This window comes from Eumetopias jubatus, unplaced genomic scaffold (assembly GCF_037043125.1).
Source record: "Eumetopias jubatus isolate StellerSeaLion01/CBP00866 unplaced genomic scaffold, mEumJub1_p1.0 scaffold_4, whole genome shotgun sequence".
NCBI lineage: Eukaryota > Metazoa > Chordata > Mammalia > Carnivora > Otariidae > Eumetopias > Eumetopias jubatus.
In genome coordinates this window covers 35,881,900-35,899,847 of record NW_028274810.1, presented here as the reverse complement: position 1 = coordinate 35,899,847, position 17,948 = coordinate 35,881,900, and the positions used below count along the sequence as shown (strand labels likewise).

Genomic DNA, 17,948 nt, shown 5'->3' with positions numbered 1-17,948 from the left:
CATATATTTGTAATTGTTTATTTTATGTTTGTCTCCCCAGTTAGATTCCATCAGGGCAGGCATCATATTTGTTTACTTTATCAGTTTTACACACAGCACTCAAGAATAATTACATGGATAAAAGTCATGCTATCTTTTCTTACAGAATGACAAAACTGTACCCAAAGTTTATTTGCCCAAGTTCACCTTGCTAATAAGTAGTAGATCTGGGTCTGTAGAGGTGACTGAAGCTTTAACAGCAACCTCTATCAGGTCTCCTCCCAAAGGGTCATGAGGGCTTAGTGGCCACAATGCAAGTGGCACTGGTCAGATCTTATCAGTCAAAGACATCTTCAAGAAAAGCCCATCATCTCTAGTCCATAAATAATAAAGTTGCTATTACCATTATGTATAATCCATCATTTACCATAACAATGTTACAGTGTAATCACATTTGTATAAGGCATCACAGTACCCAGAACACTTTGATCTTCATCCTTGGGAATCAGGAAGAAAGATATTTTACTGGAAACTAAACCTTGTGAATTGCCCACTATGATAGAACTGAAAAGTGAAACTAAGACTCAATTCCAGGTGTAATTTTACCTTGCAATGTAAGAAGAATTTTTTTAAAGTCAATTCTTAAGGAAAAAAAGAGAGGACTCAAATAAATAAAATAAAAACAGGAGAGAAGTAATAATTGACATCGCAGAAATACAAAAGATTATAAGAGACTATTACAAAAAATTATATGCCATTAAATGAGACAACTTAGCAGAAATGCATAAATCTCTAGAAACATACACTCCTCTAAAACTGAATCAGAAAGAAATAGAAAATTTGAACATATCAATTACTAGTAACACAATTAAATTGGTAATAAAAACCTCCCAACAAACAGAAGTCCAGGACCCGATGGATTCACAAGTGAATTTTACCAAACATCTAAAGAAGAGTTAATACCAGTTTTCCTCTAATTATTCCAAAAAATGGAAAAGGAAAGCTTCTAAATATATTCTATGACACCAGCATTACCCTGATACCAAAACCAGATGAAGATGCTACACAAAAAGAAAACTACAGGCCAATATCCCTAAAGAACATGGATGTAAAAATCCTCAAGAAAATATCAAGAAACCACACTCAACAATACATTAAAAAAATCATTCACCATGATCAAGTGGGTGTTATTCCAGGGATGCAAGGATGGTTTAATATTTGCAAGTCAATCAACATAGTACATCACATCCACAAAATGAGGAATAATGATCACATGATCATCTCAATAGATGTAAATAAAGCATTTGACAAAATTCAACATCCATTCATGATAAAAACTCTCAAAAAAAGTGGTGGATTTAGAGGAAACACACCTCAACATAATTAAGGCCATATACAAAAAACCCACAGATAACATCATGCTCAATGGTGAAAAACTGAGAGCTTTTCTTCCAAGATCAGGAACAAGACAAAGATGTCCACTCTCACCATAGTACTAGAAGTACTGGAAGTCCTAGCCTCAGTAATCAGACAAGAAAAAGAAATAAAAGGCTTATTGGTAAGGAAGAATTTAAACCATCACTATTTGCAGCTGACATGATAATACACATAGAAAACCCTAAAGACTCCATGAAAAAACTATCAGAAGTAATACATGAATTGAGTAAAGTTGCAGGAGACAAAATTAATACACAGAAATTTGTTGCATTTCTATACACTAACAACAAAGTAGCAGAAAGAGAAATTAAGAAAACAATTCCATTTACAATGGTATTGAAAAGAATAAAATATCTAGGAATAAACTTAACCAAGGAGGTGAAAGACCTGTACTCTGAAAACTATAAAACGCTGAGGGAAGAGATTGCAGATGACACAAATGGAAAGATATTCCATGCTCATGGATTGGAAGAATTAATACAGTTAAAATGGACATGCTACCCAGAGCAGTCTACTGACTCAATGAAATCCCTCTCAAAACACTAACAGCATTTTTAACAGAACTAGAATAAATAAACCTAAAATTTGCATGGACCACAGAAGTGGCCAAATAGCCAAGGAAATCTTGAGAAAGAAGAACAAAGCTGCAGGTATCACAATCCCAGATTTCAAGATCTAATACAAAGCTATAGTATTCAAAACACTGGCATAAAAATAGACATATACACAAAAGAACAGAATACAGAGCCCAGAAATAAACCTATGATTGTATGGTCAATTAATCTATGACAAAAGAGGAAAAAAAATTCAATGGTGAAAAGACAGTCTCTTCAACAAATGCTGCTGGAAAAACTGGACAGCTACATGCAAAATAATAAAACTGGACCACTTTCTTACACCATACACAAAACCAAATTCAATATGGATTAAAGACCTAAATGCAAGACCTGAAACATAAAACTCCTAGAAGAAAACATAGGCAGTAATTTCTTTAACATCAGTCTTAACAACGTTTTTATAGATATGTCTCCTGAGGTAAGGGGAAAAAAAGCAAAAATAAACTATTGCAGCTACACCAAAATAAAAGGTTTTGTATAACAAAGGAAACCATCAACAACAACAAAAAAGGAACCTACTGAATGGGAAAAGATATTTGCAAATGATATATCTGATAAGGAATTAATATCCAAAATATAAAGAACTTATACAAATCAACACCATAAAAACAAATAATCTGATTAAAAAAAAATGGGCAGAGGACCCAAACATTTTTCCAAAGAAGACACATAGATGGCCAACAGATCAATGAAAAGATGCTCAACATCACTAATCAGGGAAATGCATATCAAAACCACAATGAGATATTGCCTTATACTTGTCAGAATGGTAGTTGAAAAAAGGCCAAAAAATAACAAGTATCGACAGGGATGTGGAGAAAAAGGAACCCTTGTTGCATAGTTGGTAGGAATGTAAATTGGTGCAGCCACTGTGAAAAGTAGTACGGAGGTTCCTCAAAAATTAAAAATAGAATTACCATATTATCCAGTAATTCCACTACTGTCTATTTACCCAAAGAGAAGGAAAATGATAATTCAAACATATGCACTCCTATGTTTATTGCAGGTTTACAACAGCCAAGACATAAAAGCAACCCAAGTGTCCATCAATAGATGGATAAAAAAGATGTGGTGTGTGTGTGTATACATGTATATATGTACATACACATATGTACACATACACACACATATATAATGGAATATTAGTCTGCCATTTATGAGAACACAGATCGTCCTAGAGGGTATTATGCTAAGTGAAATAAGTCAGACAAAGATAAATACCACATTATTTCACTTATATGTGGCATCTAAAAAACCAAAACAAATAATAAAAAAAAAAAAACCCAAAGCAGAAAGAGACCATAAATACAGAGAACAAACTGATGGTTGCCAGAAGGCGGAGAGTAGAGAGATATACGCAAAATGGGTAAACGGGAGTGGGAGGTACAGGCTTCCACTCATGGAATGCATAAGTCATGGGGATAAAAGGTAGAGTATAGGGAATATAGTCAATAGAATCACAACACTATATGGTGACAGATGGGCGCTATACTTGTGGTGAGCATTGCATAACATATAGACTTATTGAATCACTATGTTTTATACCTGATGCTAATGTAACACTGTGTACAACTATACTAAAATAAAAATAATAACAATATTGCAATAATGCTGTATCATGACTACACTTATTGTGGTGAGCACTGTATAATGGAATTTGTTGATTCATTATGTTGTGTTACCTAAAACTAATATAATGTTGCATGTTAATTATACTTCAATAAAAAATGGTAATAATAAAGAAAAAATTAAATAAAATAAAAAATTTAAAGTTCTTAAAATCAGAAAACATATTAAATATATAAAGGTATCAGAAACATGAATTCAAATCTAAACAGCCATAAATGACAGGTTCAAGATCAAACAGTAAATTTAAAGGGAGGGATTCTCTAAGTATTCATTACTCAGAAGATCAGATAATGAAAAAGACTTATAGAAAGAATAGTATCTTTTGATTCATTTGAGGATGACTTACTCCTAAAAACGTGAGGTGGAGAAAGCCAGTGCCCCCACAAGACCGGCTTGTACAGTAACACACACAGGTGCTGGGGGACTGGCCCAGGTGCCCACTGAGGCTCAAGCAGATGTTCTAATGGTCTACCCAACCTCCTGGTATGGTTCAGGTAGAGCCAGCATAGGAGTGCAAAATACAAGAGCCACAGATCCCAATTCCTAGGCAAAGTTTTAATGTCTGGGCAGGCTATAGGCAGCAAGCCCGAAGCCGAAGGGCTGGAGATCTTTAGTTTCCAGCGTGAGAAGTAGCAAGAGAAAAGCAGGGCTTTTCTCTTTAGTTTCCAGGGTGAGAAGTAGCAAGAGAAAAAAAGGGCTTGAATGACTGCTCTCTAGAAATACAAAAAGCAGATAACAAGAGAACAGGAGGGATTGATCACTGACAGGAGAGCTACGCTGTGCCCACTACTACTAGGCACTTTAACATGTTAATACATCTAGAAACATAACAAAGTTATAGATGGTCAAAACCACCCCAGTTTTTAGAGACAATGAAACTGAAGCTCAACTTGCTCAAGACCACACAGCTAATAAGCAGTGGAAGCATAATTTGAATTCATAGCTGTCCTTTTCCACTCCTGAAGGCAATGGAAAGGAAGGGAAAGCCCAGCTCAAGGAATGTCACAGGAATCGGTCTGCCTTCTGAGGCCGTTTAAAAGTATGTGTCTCTAGGTACCAGACTTTGTGTGAGAGGTATGCGTGCTGGGAATGACAATGATTGAGGCACCTGAGATGATCTGGCACTTTAAGTGATGACAGATTTAGGGAGTGGGGCAAGCTAAAGATGCAGGTGGGCAGATGAGTGGGGAGCAGGGGAAAAGCAGAATCAGTGGAAATGAGGCTGGGGGTCAACAAAACATAAATATGTATCAGGATCTAATGTGGCCCTTTTAATAACAGGTGTGCATTCTGAATACCTGTCATCCTGGCCTATCATAACACATCATCATAATTTGGTTTACAAATGAAGATATCATGTCTAAGTGTATGGAAATACTCTACAGCATTTATGTGAGGGAGTCCTTGATATTTGAAAATGCCTACTTACTGAGAAGAACCCCAAACCTACCACCTACACTGCTTTTCTTCTCTTCCTTTCCATCTCCTGCATTTTGCTGCATTTAGACTAGTGGCTCTACCTTCCTACTAGATAATAAAATGAGACAAACTGTCTATTTGCTCAATGAAAGTCAGTGCCTTTGACACATGTCAAAATTCTATTGTTGCCGCAAACAGCAAAGAATATCAATAAAAGCTAATGTTAGTACTTAGTTTAAGTTTTATCTTGGTTTCCTAGGTAAGTAGATTTCAATGACAATGACCCACAGCAAGAAATACACCTTACATCACAATTCACAACACAGAAGGAACATGTATATGTGTGCATGGATATAAATGACCTGGCTATCTTATGGGTAATGCAGGTGCTCAGATATTTTCAATTCTACTTCATTTACAAGAAAGCAAACAAAAATTAGAGTGACCCACTAGGTGGACTTTATGATCTACTTATGAGTTGAAACTTGTAATCTGAAAATCACTATCCAGACCAGAATATGAGGAAGAATTCATGGTATTAAGGGAACTCTTCAGCAGGAGGAAAATAAAGAAGGGTAAGAAAGCTCCAGGAACTGTATATACTCTTTCTCCTCCATTGACAGCTCCAAAACAGGGTGAAATCAAGAGGAAGGAAGGGAGACATGGAGATGATTACAGGCTGAAAGAGCCCAGTGAAAAAGCAGAATTCATTAAAAAAATATTTCTCCTGGCTAGTGGTCCACCAAAATAATGTAATTCAAGAATCCCTCTAATTAGTTTTGATGATCTGCATTACTACCAAGCATTATTCACAAGGAAGACATTGTTAGAAAACTGATTTTATCCAAACTTGATGCTGAATGTATATAAACTGTGTGTGTGTGTTTAAAACAGTCCAAGGGACAGTAGCTGTTACATTTGCAGAATTTCCAGTCACTAGGCTGACCTCAGGGCAGGCGAGTGTTTCAGGGAGCGTGAATTGAATCATAATTGAGCCCTCAGCCATGTTGAGGCCAGTGGGCTATACCTTGTATGTTTTTCTGCACTTACTTTCAAAAAAATGTTCTAACCTAAATCCCTATTCCTTCTCCCCCTCACCAATAAGCTTCTCTCTGGGGACTAGTTTAGAAGCAATATTTGTCCTTAGTTTTCTTGCAAACCACTCAGAGGCTTCAGTTATCTGGCTCAGTGCTCACAAAGAAAAATGCTGTCATGGACATGACAAACGCATTACCCATTTTTTTCTCATGTAACATAGCTCCAAGATACACAATTCCAAGCCCCTTTCCTACAAACACACAATTTCTCCAGTCACAGCCACACTGTTTGCCTCTATTATTATTCCCTTACCAAAATCTTGAAAGCACTCCTTTAGAGGGGGACAAAAGAGCAGGTGTGAGAGTACACTCCACTCTTAGTACTAGGTTGCTCAGCTGTGCAAAGGGGGTTACCACTGAAAATCAGATGCTCTGTTTCCCTGTAATCAGAGACTAACTTGTTACTAACCAGTCAAATGCACTTTGTCAGAATGAACCCCAACCTACATGTTAGTTCAAATGACTCATACTTAGTGAGCACTAACACTAACAAATATTGCTGAAATGGGTTACTTGGGGAAGAAAATTAAATTTCCTTTGGGCATTCTTCTGTAAAGGCTGGAGTTACACCTATTTAGTGTTGCAGAGTGTGAAGAAAAAATGGGGAAACCAGTGATTTTCAAGGTCCCTTCTAGGCCTTTAGGCAGTGGTCTGAGAATGACATGAACATTATAATTATGTTTTAGGACATTCTGTGTTTTGACACATTCTGGGGTTCTATGAAGAAAAAAAAGTGTTCTGAGTTTCCATCCCCAAATGCAACGGAAATCCTAACATTGGACACTGAGTCTTCCTGGGGTCATTGCAGATCTCAGCTTCCGTCTGGAGGCTGCCGGTAGGAAAATGTAGGAGTCAACCCCTCTGGATGCAGTTTGTCAGTGGTTCATTTCTGTACTGCCACCACAGAATCTACTTGCAAAAAAATGAAAAAGATGCCAGTTCAAATGGAAACTATGCTTGCCTGTCTTAATCAATGTAACTTTCCCTCAACTGGTTTAGAATATCACCAAAGGAAGGGCAGAATCAGCTTCTAGCAAATGGTGGAGTTGACAGTCTTTCTCCTCCTCATGTTCCTCAATTAAGTTTCGCCCCCCGCCCCTGATGGACAGGGTTCCAAATAGCCAAAAGGTTCCAATTCCAACCTAGGCAAATGGAAATCAAGCATGACTTGATATACGTAGAGAAACAGTTAGGATTTTGGCCAGGATTCCCAGATCCCAACTGGACAACAGGCATGGTCCTCTAGAATTTTCATAAAGAAGCTGAGAGGTACAATCCAGTTGAAAGGAGATACAATGGGTTTTCACACTTTATTTTTTGGCAGTGACCTATAGTAAGAAACATATTTTTATATACATAATTAGTATACACAGAAACACAAATGTATATAAATGAAAAAAGTTTCATGACACTATATATTTCTTACCATGTTGCAGTACATTTTCTATTGATTCTGTTACATTAAAAATAAAAGGGCTGGTCACGACCCGCTAAATTGATTTCATGATTCCTCTCTGGTAGGTGGAGGGCAGCAGTTTAAAAACATGCACACACACAACTGTACAAAAGCCTTGTCTTTTTTTATTTTTTTTAAAGATTTTATTTATTTATTTGACAGATCGAGACACAGCAAGAGAGGGAACACAAGCAGAGGGAGTGGGAGAGGGAGAAGCAGGCTTTCTGTGGAGCAGGGAGCCTGATGCGGGACTCGATCCCAGGACCCCGGGATCATGACCTAAGCCGAAGGCAGACGCTTAACGACTGAGCCACCCAGGTGCCCCCAAAAAGCCTTGTCTTGAAGCTGTGCTATATTCATTGTTAAACTACTCACATATTTGGGGTGGCCTGGGATAGCCTGGAGACTAGTGGAGGCCTAAAGCTTCAGAGATGTTTAGTTTGAGAATAACATGAAAATGAAGAAATCACTACCCTTTGCGACTAGGGTCTCTCTGTCTCCTAACACTGTATTTTTTTGCAGAAAGGGGAGGTGGAAAACCTGGGCCCCTGATGAAGGACTAAGAGGGCCTGAAGAAAGTTAGAATACCAAAAGCAAGAGCAAAATGGTTTGAGTACCTCAAAATAAAGCACTAGATTTAAATTTCTCCATATAAAACTCTGGAATTGGAAAACATGTTTATATCAAAGTGACCTAAAATATGACCCAAAGCCAAACCGTAGTTATATTATTCTTTCTTTGTAAAATGATGGTTCCCTATGACCCAAAAAAAATAACAATTAAGAGAATAAAATGGATGTGTTTTTCTTTCATTATTATCTTTTAACTGTACCAAGAGCATTAAATTAGCTAATTTCAGCTCTTTGAATAATTTCAGACAAAAAATGTCTAGGTTTGCCACAAGCCTATTTCCAAACTTTAAAAATAATTACATCAATATCTTACTGTTAACAATCTTAAATTGTACATAGCTAACTACAGAAAGGCTACATTTAAGTGGGTATCCTTTTTTTTCTCTATTCAGAAAAATAACTATACAGTTTTGGAAGACAAAAGTCAAAATTTTGAAAACAAAACTCAAATTTTAGCACCAGGAATGGAAATCAACACATACGTACGGAGGGCTTATAAGAAAGAACTGCCATGGGCAAGTCAAGACTTTTAGTCCTAACAAAAAACACAACTTCCAGTATATACTTCACATTCACTTGCTCTCCATTTCTTCAAGCCACTGATTCACATTTACCACAGAGACATCGACTGGCAGACACTGATGAAAGTCATGTGATGATAGACAGTACGTGGGTCTAGGGATGTTATACTCTTCCAATGGATTTTATCTAAGTTTTCTAAAAAAAAAATTACTTAAATATGTTATAAATGGTTGAGTAAGCTGAGCTTTTGAAATCAAGTTGGGAAATTCATCTTTATCTCATAATGGATTATCATTAGCAAGGCATGAGCTCATATGATTGGTTACCTAAGTAGGACAAGCATAATGTTTCAAATTGAATAAAATCCAGTATTTTTTATTCATCAAGCCCTAATCCCATCTCACAAATGTAAGTTATCATCATTGCCCCATCATTTTTTCCACATCTCCTTACCCTTTTATCCCCCACCCTCCATGTCTCATCCCAACATGACCTGAGATCCAGAAAGCATAGCATCTCCAAGCTGGAAAGAATATTAGATACTCACATCACTGCAAAAAATCAAAACCAGTGTCCCCTGACCTCTAGAATAGTGTTATACCCCTACCATGTTGCTTTTCGCAGCATGTACAAAATTTAACCCATGAGTACAGATGTACGCTTACTTTAGGCTACACTTGATTTATATTAGTGTGAGATTCAGTAATGTCTACTGCCAAGATGGAAAGATTTGTGAATAAACACACATTTCAAGAGCAAAAAAGAAATCATTTTCTCTTACTTGCCATTGACATGGATAATGTTATATATAACTATATATTATATGATGCCAGGTTTACCTGATACATCCCAATGTGGCAAATTTGGGGTCAAAGAAGAAAAATTACTGCCCCTGCCAAATGGCATTCTAGCAACCTCAAGAAATAAGTCTCAGACTTAGAGTGGACAATTAGGAATAGGGTGTGCTAGGGAGTCAAATCACTTTAGGCCCCAAACAGGAAATACAGTTAAGGATGTAGTTCTCTTGGTGAACTCAGAACTAGGGAACCAAAATCTCAGAGCTCTGAGGGGGCATAGGCAGGCTTTTTTCAATTCTGCAGCCTTTTCAACCTTAATGAAATTACTTTTACTGGACTATCACCCTCATCCTATTTCATAGCGCTGTCTGTGGAAGGCTGCCTCTCTTCCTTTCCTGGTTACTTCTAGCTCAATATTCTCTTCTTCTGAGAAGTCCTGATGTGGGTCAGACACACCTCCTGGATCTTCCATAGCACTAGATAGAACCCTGTTGTGAAACCTGTCCCCTTTGTTTGCAAGCATCTGCCACCAGTCTGCCTTCCTAGTGAATTGTGAGATCCTGAGGGCAGCAGTGTTATCTAATTCAGCTACGTCTCCCTAGCACCAAACATTGGGTCTGGTATGTTGTAGACAGTTGCTGAATGCACAAACATATAGGAGTGATACAACCATTATTCCTTTATCTTCTAAAGAACAATCATCTTTAATGTAATCGTGGCACTCATAATTAGTACCATAAGCAAATTAGAAAACTTTAATGTTTCTTAAACAAAACAAGAACAAAGAAATCAAGGCAAAATATTTTTAATTAAGGCAAAGTTTCATTTACTTACACATATTCAAAGCAAGCAAAATGTTGATGTATTCATCTTCACAATAATGACAATTTAACCCTATAAGCCCATCCAGTTGCAAAAGCAGCTTAAAAGTTGTATTCTCTTTAATTTGCTAACATAAACTAAGTCAGGTTTGCTCACATTGATTTGTTGGGCAAAATTAAACCAACCCTGGAATAATGTGTACTTTCATCTTTGTACTCTGCTGTGCTGTTTTCTCTGATCACACTTGCTTGGATGACCTAAACATTTAGAAACAGGAGTCTAAAGTCTGGTTATTTATTCTCTCCATGTGATGTTACTGCTCCTTTAGCACTCAGCTTCAGGAAGACAATGTACATTATTAAATTGTTTGACAACGATGAAGGGAACTAGGATGGCATTACAGGCCACATTTTTAAATATTTGTTGTTTGAGATTACTCCTGCTTGTCCATTTGGATGAAAAGTGCCTGCTTATGAAATGAGCCTGAGGACACTAACAGATTTAATACCTAATATCAGTTTAGGGAAAGCAATACAAGCTAACTTCAAAGGTCAGAGGAGCATTTTGATGGAACATCGGGGATTTAGCTTTGGTAAATAAATATTTATTGACTATTTGGGATGAACAACACACTGTGTTCTGCATAAGATATGAATGAAACTTTTCTTTCATTAAAATTTCAGTTATTTTACCTTTAATTGTGATACCCCTTGAGAGGGGAATGAACTCTACAATGTGTCCAAGCCCCCAGTTAGAAAATGAGGCTTTCTCAAGTGGTTACAGATTTTAATACCAAATGCCCATAAAATAAGCAATAGCCAGCATCTCCAAATTCATACTGAGATTCATAAGAGGCCATGGATAATTTATATATAATTCAAAAACAATAGAAGGTAAATCTGTTTGTTCAAAAGTCTTAAGTAGACTTTTCTGTGTTGAGGTTTTATATTAATGGATGGATAACTACCATTACTATAATAAAACTAATTTTGAAGAAATCTGAGCTCAACAAGAATTTAAATACAAGCAAAAGCAATTTTCCAGCATATCTGAATTATAAGGGATCCATCTCTGCCTTCATAGTCTTATAATGATTCTCTAATGATCCTAGGAATCTCTGCAGAAAGCTCATTTTCAGCTAATAGTATCTAATAGAAGTCACTCCCTACTCATCATAATGTTCTTTATTTTCAAGTCTTTCAAGATCAACTGCATGGGAATAGATTGCATTATATAATAGATGCACTCCAGTTTCCAAGACACATCAATTTCCAAACATTTTTTGCCAAGGCCAAGTAGAGTGAAAAAGAAACATCCTGAAAGGGAGCAGTTGTTCTAACCAGTTGGAGGTGACGATTTATCAAGAGTCGTTAATCTGCTGCCATGTAAAGAGCCTCCAGCACACTTACTTTCCATCTTTGTGAGAGTAAGAGTAAGTTCTAATTATGGCTTAGGGCAGTTTTCTCACCTGATGTTAAAAAGAAGTTTGAGGAAATGTATGCATTTTAAAAAGCAATCATCCAGTCTGCTGGAAAAGAAGATACAATTCTGCACAAATTGTGCCTACGCAATTCTGGGGTTTCATATAAATGATCAGGTTATTATTATTTAACTAAAATGAAAACAATCTACTCTCATTTATGAGAGGAGGGAAGTAAAACATTCACTTTGTTAATATCCAACTGAGATTTGCATATCGTTAGCTGTATAAAAAAGGATTCGGGTAGTTATTTTGTATGGATTTAGTGTTCTGTTATGATTAACCCCGACTGGCTACAAGCACTTCAAGGAAAAATGACCTTCACATTTTCATGAAAACTTCAGTTCTGTCACTTATTAGCTGTGTGTCATTGGACAACTTAACTCTGGTTACCTGAGCTTCAGCTTCCTTCTTTTAAATAGAGCTGATAATGATACCACCTTTTGCAATTCACACACACACACACACACACACACACACACACACACAACTTGGCACATGTTAGCTAGTCATTAGACATGGTCTTTATGCTCACCTTGCCTCTGGGATCAACAGGGTTATGCTTTTAGCCTAACCAAAGAATAAACCCAGGGCCAAAATATGTAGGTTCAAATAGTTAAGTACCCTAATAAAAGGGGAATTTCTATCTAAATATGTATTGCTCATGCCTTCCATTTATGCCTCCATGTCCCTACCCAATGTCCAATTCCACTTTACAGATTTGTTACCTTGTGCTATGCATTGTCTTCTTCCTCAAGAGGTCCCTAAAAATACAAATGGTCCAGAAAAGGATAATTAAAGCCATTACCACCTTCTGAGAATGAGTATGTGTGTTTTTTCTCCCAGACAGAATATCCCATATACTAATCCTTGGTAGCTGGGAAAGGATAAAATGACTCTGAAAGAGGGGCAAAAGGACACAGGATATACTTTACAATTTTGCTTGAGTAACTTCTACCAGTTAATCATTTATTAGGTACTAAAAACCTTCTGGAAGGAAAATCAGGAAAATGGTTTTAGTAGTTGCCTCTTCACTACCTATCTATCCTCTTGTACCTTTTGAATATGGTACTGCAGAAATGTATAACCTATCCAAAAATTTTAATTTTTTTAAAACCCAATCCTCACACTCTGTCACTTGTCTTACTTTAGCTCTTAGATATTTGTTTACAGGATGTTGACATTTATAAGTTGACTTTTTTTTCTTCTAAAATTAAGCTGACTTCATTTAAAATATGACTGGTTCTCAAAGCTAATTTGTCTTTAAAGTATTAAACATTAAAATATTCATATTCGTGAAGACACAGAATTATGAGGCAACACTATTTGCTGGCTCTGTACACACAGTTTTCTTCACTAAAACTTAAGCTTCCTGTAGACAGCACCTGTGTTTTATTAATCTCGGGAGGCCCCATTGTGGCTTTCACAGAAGGGTTACTTTCTTGAGTTCAGTTCTCAGTCCTTTCTTCCAAGGAAGAAAAGTCATTAAATATAACATGATATTTTGATAAAGGAATTTTCAGGATTTTTATAAAAAGAAGCAAAATAACAAGAGACAAGTAAAAGGAGAGGAAGAGGAAAAACAAAACAGTTATAAATCACCTGCACTTGTAATGAAACTTTTGGGAATCTATTGAGAATGCCTGCAAAACACCAAATATGTCATAAGCAGGGAAAACTAAGGTTGATCTAAGGTCATGGACACATTTGTTCAACAAAACATTTGCTACATGATCCTTGTGTGCAAGGTCCTGGGAATAAAATGTTAAGAAATGCAGATGTGATCCTTGTCCTGACAGTTTTCATAATAGTGGGGGGATACAGAAAGGTAAAACAGGCCATTATCGTATGGTATGAAAGATACCATGGAAGGAAGTACAGAGAGTTACAAGTGCTCATAAAAGGAGGACCAATCCTGTGCTTGGTTGTTCAGTATCACAGTGATTGGGACTAGAGATGTAGAGTGCTACAAACCCGAGTTCAAGTCCTGGTCCCACTGGTTCTACTCTATAACCTCGGCCAAGGTATTTAATCTCTCTAAGCCTCAGTTCCATCAACTTTAAAATAAGAATAATGATAGTACTGAGCTTGAAGAGTTGGTGTGGGTATTCAATGAAATCCATGTCATAAATCTGACACTATGTTGTTGTTGTTGTTTTCAAAGATTTTATTTATTTATTTGACAGAGAGAGACACAGCAAGAGAAAGCAGGGGGAGTGGGAGAGGGAGAAGCGGACTTCCCGCTGAGCAGGGAGCCCAATGTGGAGCTCGATCCCAGGACCCTGGGATCATGACCTGAGCTTAAGGCAGACACTTAATGACTGAGCCACCCAGGCGCCCTCTGACACTATGTTTTGCAAATGGCAAGCACCCAATAGAGATTAGCTAATAATATTAATGATAACAGTAAGCTGGGAAATGATGCATGAATAGAACAGGTAGGTAAAATGGAGAAGAAAGAGGAAGAATGTCCCATACAAAGGAGAAATGTATGCCTAGAAAAGAATAGCACGGTGAGCTTTAGTGAAAGAACCTGGCTTGAGCCAAAGGGTTGGGAGGCACCCAGGGTAGAGTCAGAGATGCAACCGAAGCTGGAAAGGCAAGCAAAGTCCAGCTCAATGGGTTTACCAAGCTTAATGGAGGTTCTTCAAGAAGTTTCACAGGAGCAGGGACAGGATCAGATTTGAGTTTTAGAAAGACCAGCTTAGAGACTTGGACTCCACAGCATGGAGAATGGAATAGAGACTAAGGAGACAGAAGGCAAGGAGACCAGTGGCAATTATCTTAAGATAATGCCCTCGCTGTTGTGGAATTTCAGTTAGGGAGGCAGGTGTCACATGAAAAGTATATACAACAGTCCAAAGAGGACCTTTAAGTAATTATTATCAGCTTGTTAATATTAGCTAGTTAGCATTTCATTCATTCATCTATTCACTCAACAACTAAGCCGGTGAACTGGTGTTGTGAGAGATTTCAAAGAGTGTTAGTTACCCTGCTTAGCCCTGCTTTCTGGAAGTAACCCCATCCAACACAACTGCCCGTATTTCTCTCTCTGGCTGAAAGATCTGTTAACTCTGCTGATTCAGATCATGTGTAATGGCAAAGGCATTTTTGGGAGACAACATGCACCTGTAGGATACTCAAGCTGGGAGGAAGTGCTACATAGCAGATTAGGACGGATCCTAAGGTGTGAAGATGATTCTCCTTCACCGTGGGAAGGGGAAATTTCACTGTAACTACCTCAGTATATAGTAGACTTCTTACTGCTCAAAAAGAAGTAAGTCTTCCATGACCCACTGTTAAGTAAATAATAACAACCATCACTCATGAAATGGCTTACCCTATAAATTTCAGATAGATTAATAAATTTAGTACAACTTTATGAAATAGGTATTATGTCCACTTTTCAGGTGAGAAAGAGGAGGCAAGAGACACTCCCCAAGGTCACAGAATTAGATGCAGTCTGGTGTTCCTATACACTACACTATGTGGCCCTCCAGCAGAGAGCCACCAGATTGATATAAGAGTAAAGCCAAATTAAAATGTATGCCTCAAAAATCTGACAGGGAAATCACTGCCCACTTACAATCAGGCAGGCCAAAATTTGGAAGGTTTTATTATAGGAATAAAATGAAATGGATGATTAAACGTGTGACAGTCTCTTACAGGAAACTGAACTACCCTCATCAAAGGAGTACCATGTTGAAAGGGTTTTTGAAATCTCTTTTACACTTTAAAGCACAAACCTCGGTTGTGCCATATGGCCTAGGACACACTAGAAAGTCTTCAAATGGGGTTACACGCTTATCAGTTTAAAATAGAGTGGGCCATCTCAACAACTCAAAGGTGTGGCAAAGGAAATAAAAAGCAAAGAGAATGAGAACCTGTTACTCTTTTTGTTTTCTGCTGAGGTAGGGCGAACGAAAGCTGAATTAATTGTCTCAGTGAAAAATAAATGCAATATGCTTATTCTGCCCATGTATGGTTCTATCAACTAAGTAGTGGAGCATGTGTAGAATAAGCATATTTTAACTATAAGCTCTACGAGGCATTCCTGATGCCCACTGTATAAAGACAAAATAGGGGGGGAAATCCCTAACTGTCCAGATATGAAAGAAACCTCCGGCTTCTTGCAATGCCACTTGGTGCCAATAGAAATGGAGAGTCCTGAGCCTGGGCTTTTAGCCTGGTGATAAGGGGAACCAGGGCCAGATGGCATTTTAAAATCCATTCTCACTCTCTCCCCACTCACCTACCTTGGGTTTAAAGCCATCACACTCATTTTCACAAGCTGCAATATTTTAAAGTAATCACTTTCCCTTGAGAACACAAAAAGCTCTAATTGCTCTAAGTTTAAAAACAGAGAGAGTAAAAATCATGGAATTTGTGAAACACCCATTTTTAATTAAACGCACAGACACACACACCCAAACCCAACACCCTAGACCGAGGACAGCTTTTCACACCCAGCCTATTCATGAGCACGTAGTCACACAGCTCACCAACAAACCACTCCCCTGACAGTTGTCCCTTTCTGCCGGACTCACTCGCTACCACTAAAAAGTAACTCGGGACGCCCTAGATCTGTGGGCACCGACGCGCGGCTAATTCATCTGGCCGCGCTGCTCTGAGCCCTAGATAGGACTTGGGGGCTTCAATGCCACCAACCGGCGCTGCTCCCCCCCCCGCCCCCGCCCAGGAGGGGAAAACCCTCCCTGGCCCCGCTCCCGGGGAAACACTCAGAGTTGCATTGTCTTTACCACTGTTTAATCTTTACAAATAAAAATGCCTGTGAGATGGATTCCCCACCCCACCCACCTGCGGGAGTCCGCACAACCACACTCAGTCGGGTTGTCTAGGAGGCACCCAAGCTGCGCCGACAACCAGGAGGCGTGAACAATGAACTTCTCCCTTTCTCTCTGACTCTCTCTCTCTCACACACACCCTCTCCCCCAGTTGAGAAGTTTTGAACTAGCCGGGGGCCAATTCCGCGATTCCGCCCGCAACTCAGGCGCGGGCGGCGGGGGAGGGCCCGGTGCGCGTCCCCGGCCGCGCCCCTCGCGTCGCCTGGCCGGCAGTTACCTCCTTCCTCCGGCTCGGCGCCCCGGGTCGGGTGATGAGGGCCGTCTCCTCGCACACCACAGCCACGTCTTCCACGAACATGCAGTCGGGGAGGCTCTCGTCGGCTGGCAGCTTCACCACCTGCAGCCCCAGCTTACTGCCCAGCACGCCCACGTAGAGCTGATGCTGCCGCTCGGCACGGGCGAAATCCACCTCGTCGCCCTTGGCGCGCCTCAGTGCGTGCTGGCAGAGGGACTCCGGCAGCGCCCGCACCACGGCATGGGTGGCCCGGCCGAAGGCGGCGGGGTGGCCGAGCGCTGCCATGGCTCCGGGAGGCGGCGGGGAGGCGGCGGGGGCGCGACGGCCGGGTCCTCCCGCGGGCAGCGCGCGCCGAGCCTGCGAGCGCCCGGCGGCTCCCCTTGGCAGCAGATGAATGTGGTGCAGAAGGAGCCCGGCTCGCGCCCGGAGCCCTGCCCGAGCGACTGAGCATGCCCAGAGCTCCCGGCGCCGGCCCGCGCGCAACCCGCACGTCCACCCCGGCGCTTTCGGGTTTGCTGCGGCCGAGACGGGAGTTGTAGCGGCGAGCACCGCGCGAGGAGTGGGCCGAGGAAGCGAGGAGCGCCAGAGTTGTGCGCAGGTGGGGGACCTCGGTGGACCCGGACCTGAGGTTACCTGTATTCCGCGGCAGGTGCACGTGAAGAGCGTGCAATGGTTTGAGCAGAGTGACTGGAAGGCTTCTTGGTGGTCAAGAGGCAAAGGATGGGATGATTCCTTTGTGGATAAATACTTTGACCTCTCTCCCTCCTCTCTTGGTCCCAGGTTGCCCAGCACGTGGTACCACCCCCAGTTCCTAGCGTGAGAATCTGTTTTCCTACCCAGGTCTGCAAATGACCCCTCACCCCAGGTGAGACAAGAGATTATAAAAAGAACGTATTTCTTCCCGTCTGTGAGAAAGAGGAAGAGTCCAAAAACATACGTAGAGAGAAGAACAGAGGTATAG

General features: G+C 39.8%; 1 protein-coding gene across 1 annotated transcript in view; it reads right to left on the bottom strand.

Annotated features, from left to right (window-relative positions):
• DDAH1 (dimethylarginine dimethylaminohydrolase 1) overlaps positions 1 to 17,272 on the bottom strand; it is a 129,484-nt gene extending 112,212 nt beyond the window's left edge. The window contains exon 1 of the mRNA XM_028102573.1: positions 16,970 to 17,272. Coding sequence (XP_027958374.1) covers positions 16,970 to 17,272 — 303 coding nt within the window. The remainder of the gene's footprint in view (positions 1 to 16,969) is intronic.
• Between the last annotated feature and the right edge of the window lie 676 nt (positions 17,273 to 17,948).